A 13,104-nucleotide genomic window follows, 5' to 3' on the forward strand; every position below is an offset into this window, starting at 1 on the left:
GTGTCAGGCATTGAAATCTGTTTCATTGTCATCATAAACTGGGTTTACAAAGTGCACACCTGACTGAGTCATGGAGATTGCATGATTAGCTTCAGTTGTGTAGAGAGTGGACTCAGCAGGCATCAGCGTGGGCTTGTCAAACATTGGATTTTCAAAGCCACGGTCGAGAGGTCCGCCAAGGTCCCCAACATCACTATTATTTTGAAACCTGCTCAGCGATGGTAGTGACGGCATTGAGGGCATGACAACCTTTGGCACGTGGACAACCCCCTTCCGAACCAGAATGACCATGACGACGATGAGTGTCAATACAATTAGAACCCCAAACACAGCTCCAACCGCCACCCCAGCACTAGATCCTGGCCTATCGTCGCTGCTACTGCCAGAGGAGGCTTGGAATTCTGCCCCAGCAATGCCCAGGTGAGAGCCTTCGGAATGGACATCCTTCAGAATATCACGAGCCAGAGCTTCTGCAATCGAACCTGCCTGCTGACCGGTCTCCCCATCCAGAATCACAATCTGAATCTCAGCTGAGCTTCCGAAAGGAATGATGCCCATAAGTCGTTGTGACTTGAAGATCTTGGACATTCCCAGCTGGATAGATTTGTATGATGGTTTAACGAGAAATAGGTGCTGCAGCCGTTGTCTGTAAGCTTCCAGGTTGAATCCATCTGCATAATAGACAGTGACAATGGCACCACACACAGCATGGCAATGTCCTGCAGGCTGGAGAGGCTTCTTGCAGGTCACAGTTGGACTTGTCACACTGCTACATATCATGTCATGTTTTGCAGAATTTCCACAGTCACAGCCAGACGAATCACTGCATCCTAGATTTCCCACACTGACAACTGATGATCCCTGGAACTGCAATCGACCAGAGTTTGAACCAAGGTATCGGGAGAACTCATCGTCACTACTAAATGTTTTTCCCAGAACAGACACCGTTTGGACAGGGATGGAAGCGTAGTTGGACGTAGTATCCACTCTGAATGACGATTTAGCTTTGAACACCACATCATCATACTGGCAGGGGACTGTCTCCTCATGGACAGCGAACAGGAAACGTCTCTTCTCCAAGTCATCCAGCGATGCGGCCACCTGCCACAGAGTTGGGTTGAACCACTTAACATTTTCGGAGACGTTGAACTTGATTAAGCCAGCCGGTCCACAGCCAGGTTCCTCCTGACTGCCCCCCATGTAAAATCCAGCCTTCGAGTTCAAGATGAATTCACCATCAAGTGGCAACCTCAGCGCAAGTACAGAGTGAATAGTCTCCACATAGATAGAGACTTTTGTCTGGGCTAAGAAGTGAACTCCATTCTTGGCGCATGGAACAAACCCTGTATCCCAGTTGGCACTGTTCTCATAGTTTGTATCAGGGATCCACTGCTTGTACAAGGCATCAGTTGCCCCAAAAAGGCAGAGGAGAAGGAGCATGTCTGGCATTTTCAGCATCTTGAGTGTTTCTGGCTGACTGAAGGAAAGTTAATGTGACCTTTGTTTCCATGCTTGTGACCATCACGAGTGCACACAGGTTTCTTTAGTGTAAAGTTGATGAGGTCTGTCAAACACTCAGCTTTATTAGCCAGGTCACCGGTAAAAGATTTACCTTTTCCACAACAGTGCACAGCAAGCAAGGTTTTTTAAAGCTGCTGTTTGTAAATTTCATGTCCACCCGTGATTCAAAGTAGGTTGTGGGACCAGCTTCACTGCAGTGCTAAGAAGCTGTTCTTGCTTTTCCGTGGGAGATATTGACCACATGAGCACAGTCAAGCAGGGGCAACTCAATGAAAAGTAGAGAGAGCAGCTCCAACATGTGCTAGTTATATCGTATTAACTTTCTGTACCATAGAGATTTGTCATAACATTTGATGTATTCCTGATTGCAGCTTCAAGTGCTTATAGTTCTCCCCTAGTTATGTAAAATAATAACTACAAATTATGTCTGAGTTTATCTACATTATTGGGGGGGGGGGTTTTCAACTTAAAATGTATTCATATTTCAAGAACAACCAAAAACAAAACAAAAACACACAAAGAACTAGAAAAAGTGCCCTTCCGGGCACAGGTCTCCACCAGGAGGATAGGAGTGTGTGTGATGTTTGGCAAAATGTTTAGGAGTAATGTTTAGGAGCCTTTGATGGCAATTGGATGATTTGAGGCATTTTGTTCCAAAAATGTGTTTTGCAAAAATCAACCTGTTGGTGGCGCTATAACAGGCCAATGTGAAAAGGGTGGGATATATTCCTCAGCCTAGTAAGAAAATGTGTGAAAGATTTCACGTAAATTGTATGCTGCGTTCATGATTTGAGGCTTTTGTTCAAAACGGGGCAATCTTGCAAACTGTGAAAGCCAATTATAGCCAATTAGGATGGAATATGAAATATCGGACAGATCCGACTTGAGCACATGACCATAGAGATACTGTGTAACGATTTGTGAGATTTGTGGACAGAATCTGGAGGAGTAATATCAAAAAAGGTGTTTTACAAAAGTCAGCCTCCTGGTGGCGCTATAAAAGGCAGATGCGGAAATTGCAGGTCAAAGGTTTGTCCTTGGCCACTAGGGAGTGTGCATGCAACGTTTCACGCAGATCGGTGCAGTTTTAGGTAAAAATGTGAAAAGCTGCCTCATGGTGGCGCTATAACAGGCCGTTCTGGAAAATGCGGGGCAGAGGTTCATCGTTGCCATCCAGGGAGTGTGTGTGCAAAGTTTGGCATCGACCGGGTTAACGGTGCCGGAGATTAGCTGTACACAGACGGACGGAAGGAAGGACGGACACACACACACACACACGGACGGACGGACACACACACGGACGGAGTGCAAAACATACTCTCTCCCCATGCCTTCGGCCTGGTGGAGACAACAAACAGACAAACAAATGGACATCACAGTATATGTTGCCAAACATCACTTGCGAATCATGAAATAAAATAGAAGACAAATGCTGTTATATATTAGTAGAAGAGTACACACAGGTAGTATATTTCTGGGAAAAAAGGGAAAAAAGTATACATACATACATACATACATACATACATACATACATACATACATACATACATACATACATACATACATACATACATACATACATACATACATACATACATACATACATACATACATACATACATACATATCATCCCATCTGTCCATCCTCTCCATGTCAAAAATCTCAGAGACTACCTGAAGCCAGTCTTCTACAGATGGAGATTCTGCTTGAAGCCATTTACGAGTAATGGCTTTTTTTATCTACATTATTTTGATCAATTCTGCATATATTACAAATTATATGCTAATAGACACACACACACACACACACACACACACACACACACACACACACACACACACACACACACACACACACGACACATGACACATGACAACAAACATAATATAATATTCTGGGCCGAACAAATAATTAGAAAGAAAAAATAAAGGGCAGGGTACAACACTTTTTGTTGTTGTTTTTCTTCTTTGTAATTATTTGTTCGGGCCAAAATGTTGTGTTTGTTGTCATGATTTGTCACGATCCGAGTTGGCTTTGTCCGCGGCTTTAAAGGTCTTTAAATAAATACTTTTTGAAATGTATATGAGAAAAATTAATTCCTTGGCCAGTCGTCGTCATGAAAGGGGGTGAGACTGCGACGCTCTATGGGTAAAGGGGGTGTGCCTACAAGTCATTATTCAAGCCCCATAGGCTTTTACATACGTCTTTGCCCAGGCAGAAGTAATAGAGTTGATACAATTTGCCTTTTAAAAAGAAAATGGAATAATATTTCGTGTCAAGTAATTGCAAACCATAGGTCGCAGATTACTATGAAAGCCTGCAAAACCCGTCGCTCTGTCATTCCGTCAGTCACGCCTTCATATATGGTTGTCAGTCTATCACACCTCGTGACATCACGCCACCATATATGGCCGTCAGACACTCACGCCCATATACGTCTCCGTATATGAAGATCATGACAGTGACCTCATCAAACCCTGGATAGCCATACATGGAGAAGACTGGATCATCACCTAGATCTGAATATATGGAGTAACTCTACATCTGACCTCAAACCCTTAGATCTTGTTCTGACATTCCATATGTTGATCTGACCGCATCAAACCCTGTACACTCAAGACACGCTCCATATATGGCCAGTACAGAATTCATTCCATATGTTGATCTGCCCCCCCATGCCAAAGCGCCAGTGCTCGCCCAGCAGTCTGCCGTCACCTAGGCGGATGCGTGCTTGCTTCTCGCCCTCAGGGCGTCTTACTGGTTTAATTAGGCTATTATATATATATATAGTGAATGTAAATGCTGTACAATTCAATTAAAGAAAGAGGTCCCGCATTGTCTGGAACTTGAAAGAAATGTTGCTCTTTATTAAATCCACGTTTCGGTCGTTTGACCTTCATCAGTTCCGAAAAGTGTGCAGGACATGTTTCTTTGATTTTATTATGAAGAGATCCCCTTCTGAACATTTGCACATTTGTCCTACGCACCTACTTCTAAAGACATGCTGTCTACGGGCACGGTCACACCACACTTTTATTCCACCTATGAGGGAAGATTCAGCCTATGCATTTCAATGGGAATGGAGGGTTTTGCTGCAGATTTCTGCAGGAAAAACGCTCCATTCCCATTGAAATGCATTGGCAGAATCCATCATAGGTAGAATAAAAGTAGAATAAAAGTGCAATGTGACCGTGCCCCTTCTTGGCCAACACAGAGCAACCAGAGCAGTGTGTTACATACATCTTGCTGGTTTGTCCTACATGATACAGTACATGGGTCATTCAGTATTTGGTGACATTTGTATCCCCAGGTCATAATACAGCTTGTGTAAGAAAAAACACTAATTCCAAAAAGCGTATAGGCCTACTATTAAAGGGAAAAAAATCCACCATAGGAACAAATAGGCTATATATATATTTGTACCTCAGAGTGAAATAAATATAAAATAATCCCTTTGATTTGAGTAGAGGTATGCTAAAATGCCATGTCCCCTGCATGTTTTTTCAGCTTCAGTTACAAATATCAATGGATATTTACATGGAAAAATTGGATAATGTTGGACAAATAACATCTGAACATGTTCTTTCAGAAAAATCCTGTAAAAAACATTTTGTTTTAAAAACGTTACTAGGCTGAAATGGCACCAAATAGTAGGAATGAGTTATGAGTGACACACATACAGACTGTTGACTGAGCGCTGTTTTCCCTTTGTTTTGCAGATGGGTTCTAAAACTGATTATGTAAAAGAAATGAATCATAATATTTTTTATAAATTATGCCATAGCCACTTGCCCAAATGTGCTGACCTCATTACATTTGGGCAAGTGTCTTTGGCCTAATTTAGCCCAAGGAGTGTTTTTGCAAAATAATGCTTGGAATGGATTCAGAATCATGAAAACCCCCTAGTTTGACACATTACATTCTTAAAATTTGATTTTCTTTGCCTTTTTAATGGTAGGCCTACTCCAACTTTCAACCCCTGCATTTACCATGATCCACAATTTATACAATAGGCCTACTCTATTTTAATATGAACCCTTGAATGATTACTTTTGCCATTTATTTTGGGTCAAATAGATCGATTGACTGGCCTAAAGGGGTCCACTGAATCCCGGTTGCGAACCGCCTGTCCACTAGCCTAATTAGTTGATTGATCGCATCTGTTTTTGCTGTGGATCATAGGTTGCGTCAAGTTTACGTGTGTGGGAACCGTATTACACTCGGATGGCATTTTAACAGTTTGTAGGCTGTTGTTTTTTTTCCAACCAACTTCATCGTAAATAGGCTTACCTCAAATAAATAGGCCTACACTCGACGTCAAACCTATTTCTATCTTACATCTTGGACGTTTTGTTTATTAATCCATACAATTTTCGTCGTTTGAATCGTCGTTCGTCGTTTGAATGGATCTAAAACGTAAAGCTCGAGAGGTGCTGCAGAGCTGCACTCTACTCTTCTACAAGTAAGACGTTGCTGTATATTTTGTTTTTAATGTCAGCCTGGTCTGTTTGCTCAAGGTTTACTTTATTTTGTCTCCCGAGGGAGACATTTGTCTCTAAAGTTCAACTTCTACATACCAGTAAGTGCGCCCTCAAACATTTATTTAGCCTAAAGGCATAATTGTCTATATTTTTAAGGTTTTCATACATTTTTAAATGTAAAATCACTAGCCCTACCCAAGTACTCATTCTAGTTTTTTTTCTCATCCCCCTAGTGGCGAAAAATAAAACTTCTGGGAACTCAGATTAACTTTAGGCAAACTCACTTTGCCTAAAGTACTGTTTATCTGCCTTTATTTATTTTAAATAAATGTCAGAATGCTTGTTACATTAAAACAATTTCTGCCTAAATAAAAAAAGTTTACTTAAAATGACTTTGGCAGAAATTAACTATATGGTAAACAACTTGGATGCTGTGAACTGTGTTCATAACATTAACGGTGTTGCCATGGATACATTATATCAGCATATATCAGCTTGGCCTAATTTATTTGATGCGGCATCATTAGCTGCATCATCATACATGGCCAATTGTGATCATCTGCAGCTGACTTTAAGCTTCAAGGTTGTACTTTGTTACATCTTGTGTACCGGTACTTAAGAGTAAAACATTTTTGTTTGGCTTTAATTATTGTTTGGCTTTAATTATGTATTTTGGACACTTTTGTTCTTCAGAAAGACACCTGAGAATGACAAGGAAGTTGAAGAGGCCCACTCATCCAACACTGGAACTGCAACTCATATGGCCCACCTATCCAACACTGAAAATTCAGCCCATATGGCCCACCTATCCAACATTGAAAATGCAGCTCAACATATAGCCCACTCGTGCAACACTGGAACTGCAACGCATATGGCCCACCTATCCAACACTGAAAATTCAGCCCATATGGCCCACCTATCCAACATTGAAAATGCAGCTCATCATATAGCCCACTCGTGCAACAACAGTGAAACTGGATCTCAAGATTCTCAACATTCATCCAACATGTCTTCAGGTCATATGGTCCATTTTGCGGCCGAAATGGACAACATTCAGCACTTGGAAATACCGAAGTCAACCAGTCCGGAATGTCACATAGTGGAGAGGGCACACACCGGTGGTGGCTGGCTGCTGTCGGGCATCATCTGTGTCAACACCCTGATCCTGGGCTGCGCCCTGGTCACCGGCAGTGCTTTCAACAGCGTGGCCATCACAGCCGTCCACCGGCAGATCTTCCTCATCATTCTCCTACTGCTGACCATCCTCTGGATGCTGTTCTACATGGCCTTCACTTTCCGAAAGAACGAAGCGACACACGATGACCCCCACGCCGGACCTGTGTGGCTCAGAGGTGATGGGGTCTTTTTTATTAAAGGACCACTTCACCACTTTTCAAGTTATCTTCATATAATTGGTCCTCACTAATGTTCATGATAAAATAGCACAGTCTTTTTCTACTCGGTCTGTGTCTCATAGGAAGGCTGTGGGCAGTTTAGAAACTCGTCCACCAGTGACATCATCGATGGGGAATCTAAGCTAATAGAAACTGCAGGCTTTCTATTCCTGAAAAGTTACAATACGAAAATGGAAGCCATCGTTCTCACGATAATAAAAATCAAAATATTTTTTGAAAAAATCTTGTTTAAAAAAGTCTGCCTAACGATGTCACTGGTGGATGGGTTTCTGAACTGTCCACAGCCCTCCTATAAGACAGACTTATAGGGAAAAAACGGTGCTATTTTATCATGAACATTAGTGAGGACCAATTACCTGAAGTCAACATACGTTAAAGTGGTCCTTAAGAGTTGTTTACCGATACTGAGTGCCACTGCCAATGCTGCCTAAAATACTGGTATCTGAGTCTATGCCATTCCGATACCATGTAATTCATCACATGATGATATTTTGATTGCTTCAGTTGATGTTGCCGTTTTAGACTTACTGTACCATTTACATGATCATTTTACTAACTTGGAGCTGCACATTAAAAAGTATTAATGGTATTTTTTATTTATTCCTAGATCTAGATCAGTGGTTCTCAAACTTTTTTAATTTAAAGGACCTCATAACTCTAAAGACTGTACAAAATGGAACCAAATGGGTCGTATAGGCCGACACGCAAGTTGTGGGTATCGGAATCGGTATTGGGTAATGATATCGGTACATCTTCTTTTTGACTACTGGATTTGTTTCCAGAATGACACTGCTGGTGTCATTCTGTGAATGTGAAGGTTCTCAGAACATAATCTGGGCCCTGCTCAGGAGGTGTTACCCTGAGTTCTCATATGAATTTATTTAACTTCACATTTCGTTCTAAAATGGCAAAACGACAGATCTACAAGCTCACAACTTTGCACGTTGTGATGTGCTGAGGTTGTAGATCAGCTACAAAAAACATTCACTGGTTCTGTAAAGTTTCAGGTTATGGAATGTTCTGGGTTACCCTTTGTAGTCTGAAAAGAATCATGAGATGTAGAGTAGTACTGGTAGTTTGGCTTCAAATGAGTACTGCACTGTCCAATACAGTTTAACTCTGAGTAAAATGATCACTTGCAGTAAAGTAACCATAGAGTGAATACTTTGTTGAACAGGCTTTTTAGCCCCTCTACACCAAATCTCTTAGCCAAAAATAGCTGACCATCAAGCTTGTAGCTTTCGCAGAAGAAGAGGGATGCTATTGCTATGGACCCTTTTGTGTCCATTAAGACACACTCAGGCCTGCTGTGTATATTTATGAGAAATAATGGCTGTTTACCATTGTTTTGCAGTTGGACTCGTACTTTTTGGCCTTCTGAGTTTGATGATGGACATATTTAAGATTGCCTACTACGTGGGCTACCTCCATTGTGAATCTCCCGTGAAGGTTGCCTTCCCAGTAATACAAGTTGTGTTCTTATTTGTCCAGGTTGGTGCAGCTGATGAAATTACATTCTGTGTAACAACATTGTAAGAACATGACTGTCATTCTGACTGCAGGATGTTGGTCTCAATTGGGGAAATTAACACAAACCTTTTTGCCTTTCAGACGTACTTCCTATGGGTTCATGCAAAGGACTGTGTACAGCTGCATACAAATTTTAGTCGGTAATCATCTTTTGAAAGCATTTTTACCCCATCTTTAAGGAACCGTTTTAAACTTCATATTTCTAATATCACTAATGCTCACTATAAAACTACACTACACTGCTCACTGTATGACGTGGGCAGCAGATATCAGCTGGGGCTTTAACAACTTAAACCCTAGGGCCTAGGGGGCTGTACTTGGCAATTAATCTCTTTGACAGAAATAGCCAATCTACCACCTTACAACGTGTTGCAGCGTTATGAGCTTGCAGATTCGCTATTCTTGCTGAATGTTGGAAATCATAGTCTCGCGTAGCCAGACAACTATTCCACAATCTCCGAATGCTATATAGAGTCTGGAACTACACCTCCCAAAGTCCGAGTAAGAAAGCTGCCATTTCCGTTCACAAATATATTTTAAAATATCTTTAAATTTATTTATTTTATTTCTATTTCTGCTATGGAGCAAGTATGCTTAGATGATTTATATTAGGATAAATTTGCGCCAAGTTGGGAGGAGTTTCCATTTCCGCTTTATCGCTTACTCATGATGGAGCTTCCATTGCTCCAGACTGTATGACGGAAGCATTTGAAAATTGCGAGAGGCTTAACAGTCTGGCAACGCGAGACTATGGAAATCATGACGTGCGGCGCCCAGAATCGGACTCTAGGGTGCTTGTGGTTTAAACTATTTTTCAGACACGTTTCAGGAAGCGAGTCTGTAATTATTAGCTTGAAATCCTGAGGGATTTACACAGGATTTGATTTGTTGGAGAGTGGATCCGTGTCTCTGCTTTTGATATCCCCCTCTGGTCATTAATTTTAATGTTTTAGCCCTGCTTCTGGTCAGACTGAGTTAAATACAACCATTTCCTTTTGGGAAATGTAGACTGACATGCATTTGACAGTTTAAGAATGTAATTAAAAATGTACGTTAACCACATTAACCCTGGTGCCCCTATTTTGTGCAAATGTCCCACATTTTTAAAATGATTTTTAATTCAAAAATGGCAAATTGGCAATCTACAAGCTCAAAATGCACAGCGATGCTACACATTGTGTACTGTACTACTTTTTTACAAATCAAACCCTGGATATACAGTTGAAGTGTTCATAGCTGTGGACTCGTTCCCCCTCTTGTAAGGTGTGGTCTTACTCTGACTATCTCTACTAACTTGGTGCTGTGGATGGCTGCAGTCACTGAAGAATTGATTCATCAAACTGACATTCCTGACATAGGAAATGGCACAGGCGACTATTTAAGAGGTAGGGAAACATTATTAATTTTGTGGCATAGTTTCTTGACTGGTAGCACTGATTTAAAAAAATTACATCTAAATCTCTCCCCCTCCCCTTTTTTCAGCAAGTTATGGAGATTACAAGTGCACTTGTAGTCACTCTGCATGTAAAGTCTTCCAAGCGGCCTACTACTACCTGTACCCCTTCAACATTGAGTACAGTCTCTTTGCCTCCGCTATGGCCTATGTCATGTGGAAAAACGTTGGCCGTTATGTGGCTGACCACCACGTTGGTCACAAAGTCACGTTTCGTGTGAAGAACATCTATCTCTTTGGACCTATAACGGGGATTCTCATGGTAGTGGCAAGTCTGGCAGTCTTCATAATGTATGAGGTTTATATATTGAAAGATGACGAGGAGCAGATCAAACTTGCACTGTCGATTTACTTCATAATGAATATAGTGATAGTAAGCCTGATGTCTGTCTCGATGGTGGTTGGCTGCACCATCTACAGGATCGACCATAGGGAACACATAGCGGAGAAGAACCCCTCACGCACCCTGGATGTGGGGCTGCTGATCGGTGCGTCTCTTGGACAGTTCATTATCAGTTACTTCACTATTGTGGCTGTGGTGGCAACCGGAGCCGACGGCTACTTGAACAGCCTCAACCTGGCCTGCGCTCTGCTGACCGTGGTCGAGCTTGGACTGCAGAACTATTTCATCATAGAGGGCCTTCATCGGGAGCCCTTCCACGTGATACAGGAGGCAGCACTGCACACGAATGCTCAAGCATGCCAATTTAACGAAGAGATGAGTGTTGTTCCCCTGTACGAAGAGGGCCCGGCTGCGACTCGACAGGGGCTCAGTTGGAAGAGACGGGTACTGAAGGAAGTCTGTACCTTTTTACTGCTTGGTAACATCATTGTAAGTTCCACTGCTTGACCACTCGAACGGTTCACTTATCTGGGTTTCACTTTGTTGCAAGGTGAGTCTTCGTTGCTCTGTTAATATCTTGATCATGTCTCTTTTGTCTTTGTACTGACAGCTCTGGATCATGCCTGCATTTGGTGCGCGTCCTCAGTTTGACCACTACCTCGAGACAAAATTCTACAAGTTCACCATGTGGGCTGCTATTGTGAATATTGGCCTGCCTTTTGGTATTTTCTACCGCATGCACTCAATTTCAAGTCTCTTTGAAGTGTATATGGGTGTCTAAATCATCATTTTATAAGCCTTTATTTAAAAAAAATGTTTTAACTATTTGTCAACAATACCCATTATTTTCTTTTTAACGCTCTTTGACAACTATAGCAATTTAAGTTTACAACTTTATTTAATTTATTTATTTATTTTTAACTATGTCACCAATAGCCATTTATTTTCTTGTAACTTTAGTAATTTGTTTTGCCTTAATAGTAGTACGGGGGAAATTCACTTTAAAGCACGTCTGGTGACATTACCACACTATCCTGGCTTTTGTCTGCACCCCAGACAGTTTATAAGTTGCTTTATTCAATATGAAGAAATCTAGAGGTGTACATTAATTTGTTAAGTGCCCTGCTGATCACATTAAACCCCATTTCCCTTAAAACTCCACATTAGACTCATAAAAAAAACATCTTGATAGATATAGTCCTAATGAATGGGGAGACCTTGATATTTTTCACTGACTAAAGTCCTGTTTTGTTTTTTGTTCTTCACAAATGTTCTCTAATTCATTACAATGTTTATCTGTGTCATGTGTTTTTATGATGAATAATGTGGAGTTGGGCTTGGATGGTCAGGCACTTTTTAATTAATACATGTCTAAATAGTTAATGAATCAAACAACTTTTTTGGATGCACACAAATCAAACTGTCTAGAATCAAGCAAATGCAAAACTGGGTGTACACAAATCTAATGAATATACATGTCTAAATATCAACATTGAATTGCACAACTTAAAACTGTCTGGAGTGCACAGAGTTCATGTGAAATAAAGTTTAAATGTTGAAGTGAAATTCTCTTGTTTTGTTTGAAATGACTGTAGTAATAAAGTCTGTCATATACTGTGGTTTTTAACCAGTGGTCCAGGCACCACCAGTGGTCCTTGAGGGTGTTACAGGTGGTCCCCAGCAAAATAATGGAGATTTGTCAACCAAATTGACCCTTATTCAATCCTTAACTCTTGAGTGTAAATTCTTTATGCTCTCAAGAGTTAAAATTATTAAACATCTGCATTACTTAATTTACAAGACTACACAATTAGAGAATGTAGATAATGGTTATTTTGATCAACGCCTGTTGTCTCATATATACCATATATGGTACCACAGCATGGAATAGTGGACAAAATCTTATGTCTTGGGTCTGAAAGGTGGGTCAAGCATAGGCAAAAGTAGGGGTTATGGGGTATTATTCTCCCAGAGCTGATCTCAATCACAAATTCAATATAGGATGAATATAATTCAAGTTGAGTATTCAATTTCCCCCACCCCCCCACCCTTTTAATTAAAATACTGGGAGCATTCATTAGTAAAAATCTGTTTTGGGATATTGTGCTGACATACCAAAAGTATGTATAAAAAAATATTAGTACCAGAACTGTAGTAGCTAGGCTAAAGTTTCAATTACATTACTGTGAATCAGAAATGATGCAGTAAGAGGTGATCAAATGAGCTTTGTTAATGTGTTTCCAGTCTACTGTGTACTATGGTTGAACTATAGTGCCATCTACTGTTCTTGGAGGAAATTAAGTTTTCAAAGAATCTTGTCCTGTCTTGACTGCCGGAGTATACATTTCAAAGGGTAAGGG

General features: G+C 40.9%; 2 protein-coding genes across 2 annotated transcripts; one reads left to right on the forward strand and one right to left on the reverse strand.

The window, feature by feature from the left end:
* Window positions 1-3: 3 nt before the first annotated feature.
* amn (amnion associated transmembrane protein) lies at window positions 4-1,458 on the reverse strand (the record flags this gene model as incomplete). The annotated part of the gene is made up of 1 exon (XM_079520322.1): window positions 4-1,458. The coding sequence occupies one exon, from the start codon at window positions 1,456-1,458 to the stop codon at window positions 4-6; it is 1,455 nt and encodes a 484-aa protein (XP_079376448.1).
* A 4,175-nt stretch (window positions 1,459-5,633) lies between these two features.
* On the forward strand, window positions 5,634-12,310 carry LOC306936146 (proton channel OTOP2-like). The gene is made up of 7 exons (XM_079519618.1): window positions 5,634-5,984; window positions 6,697-7,355; window positions 8,773-8,909; window positions 9,030-9,088; window positions 10,212-10,333; window positions 10,431-11,233; window positions 11,355-12,310. Exons 1-7 carry the CDS (start codon window positions 5,926-5,928, stop codon window positions 11,523-11,525), a joined length of 2,010 nt encoding a protein of 669 aa, XP_079375744.1. The 5' UTR covers window positions 5,634-5,925; the 3' UTR covers window positions 11,526-12,310.
* Window positions 12,311-13,104: the final 794 nt, after the last annotated feature.

This window comes from Electrona antarctica (genome assembly GCF_951216825.1).
Source record: "Electrona antarctica genome assembly, chromosome: 14".
In the NCBI taxonomy this organism is placed as follows: domain Eukaryota; kingdom Metazoa; phylum Chordata; class Actinopteri; order Myctophiformes; family Myctophidae; genus Electrona; species Electrona antarctica.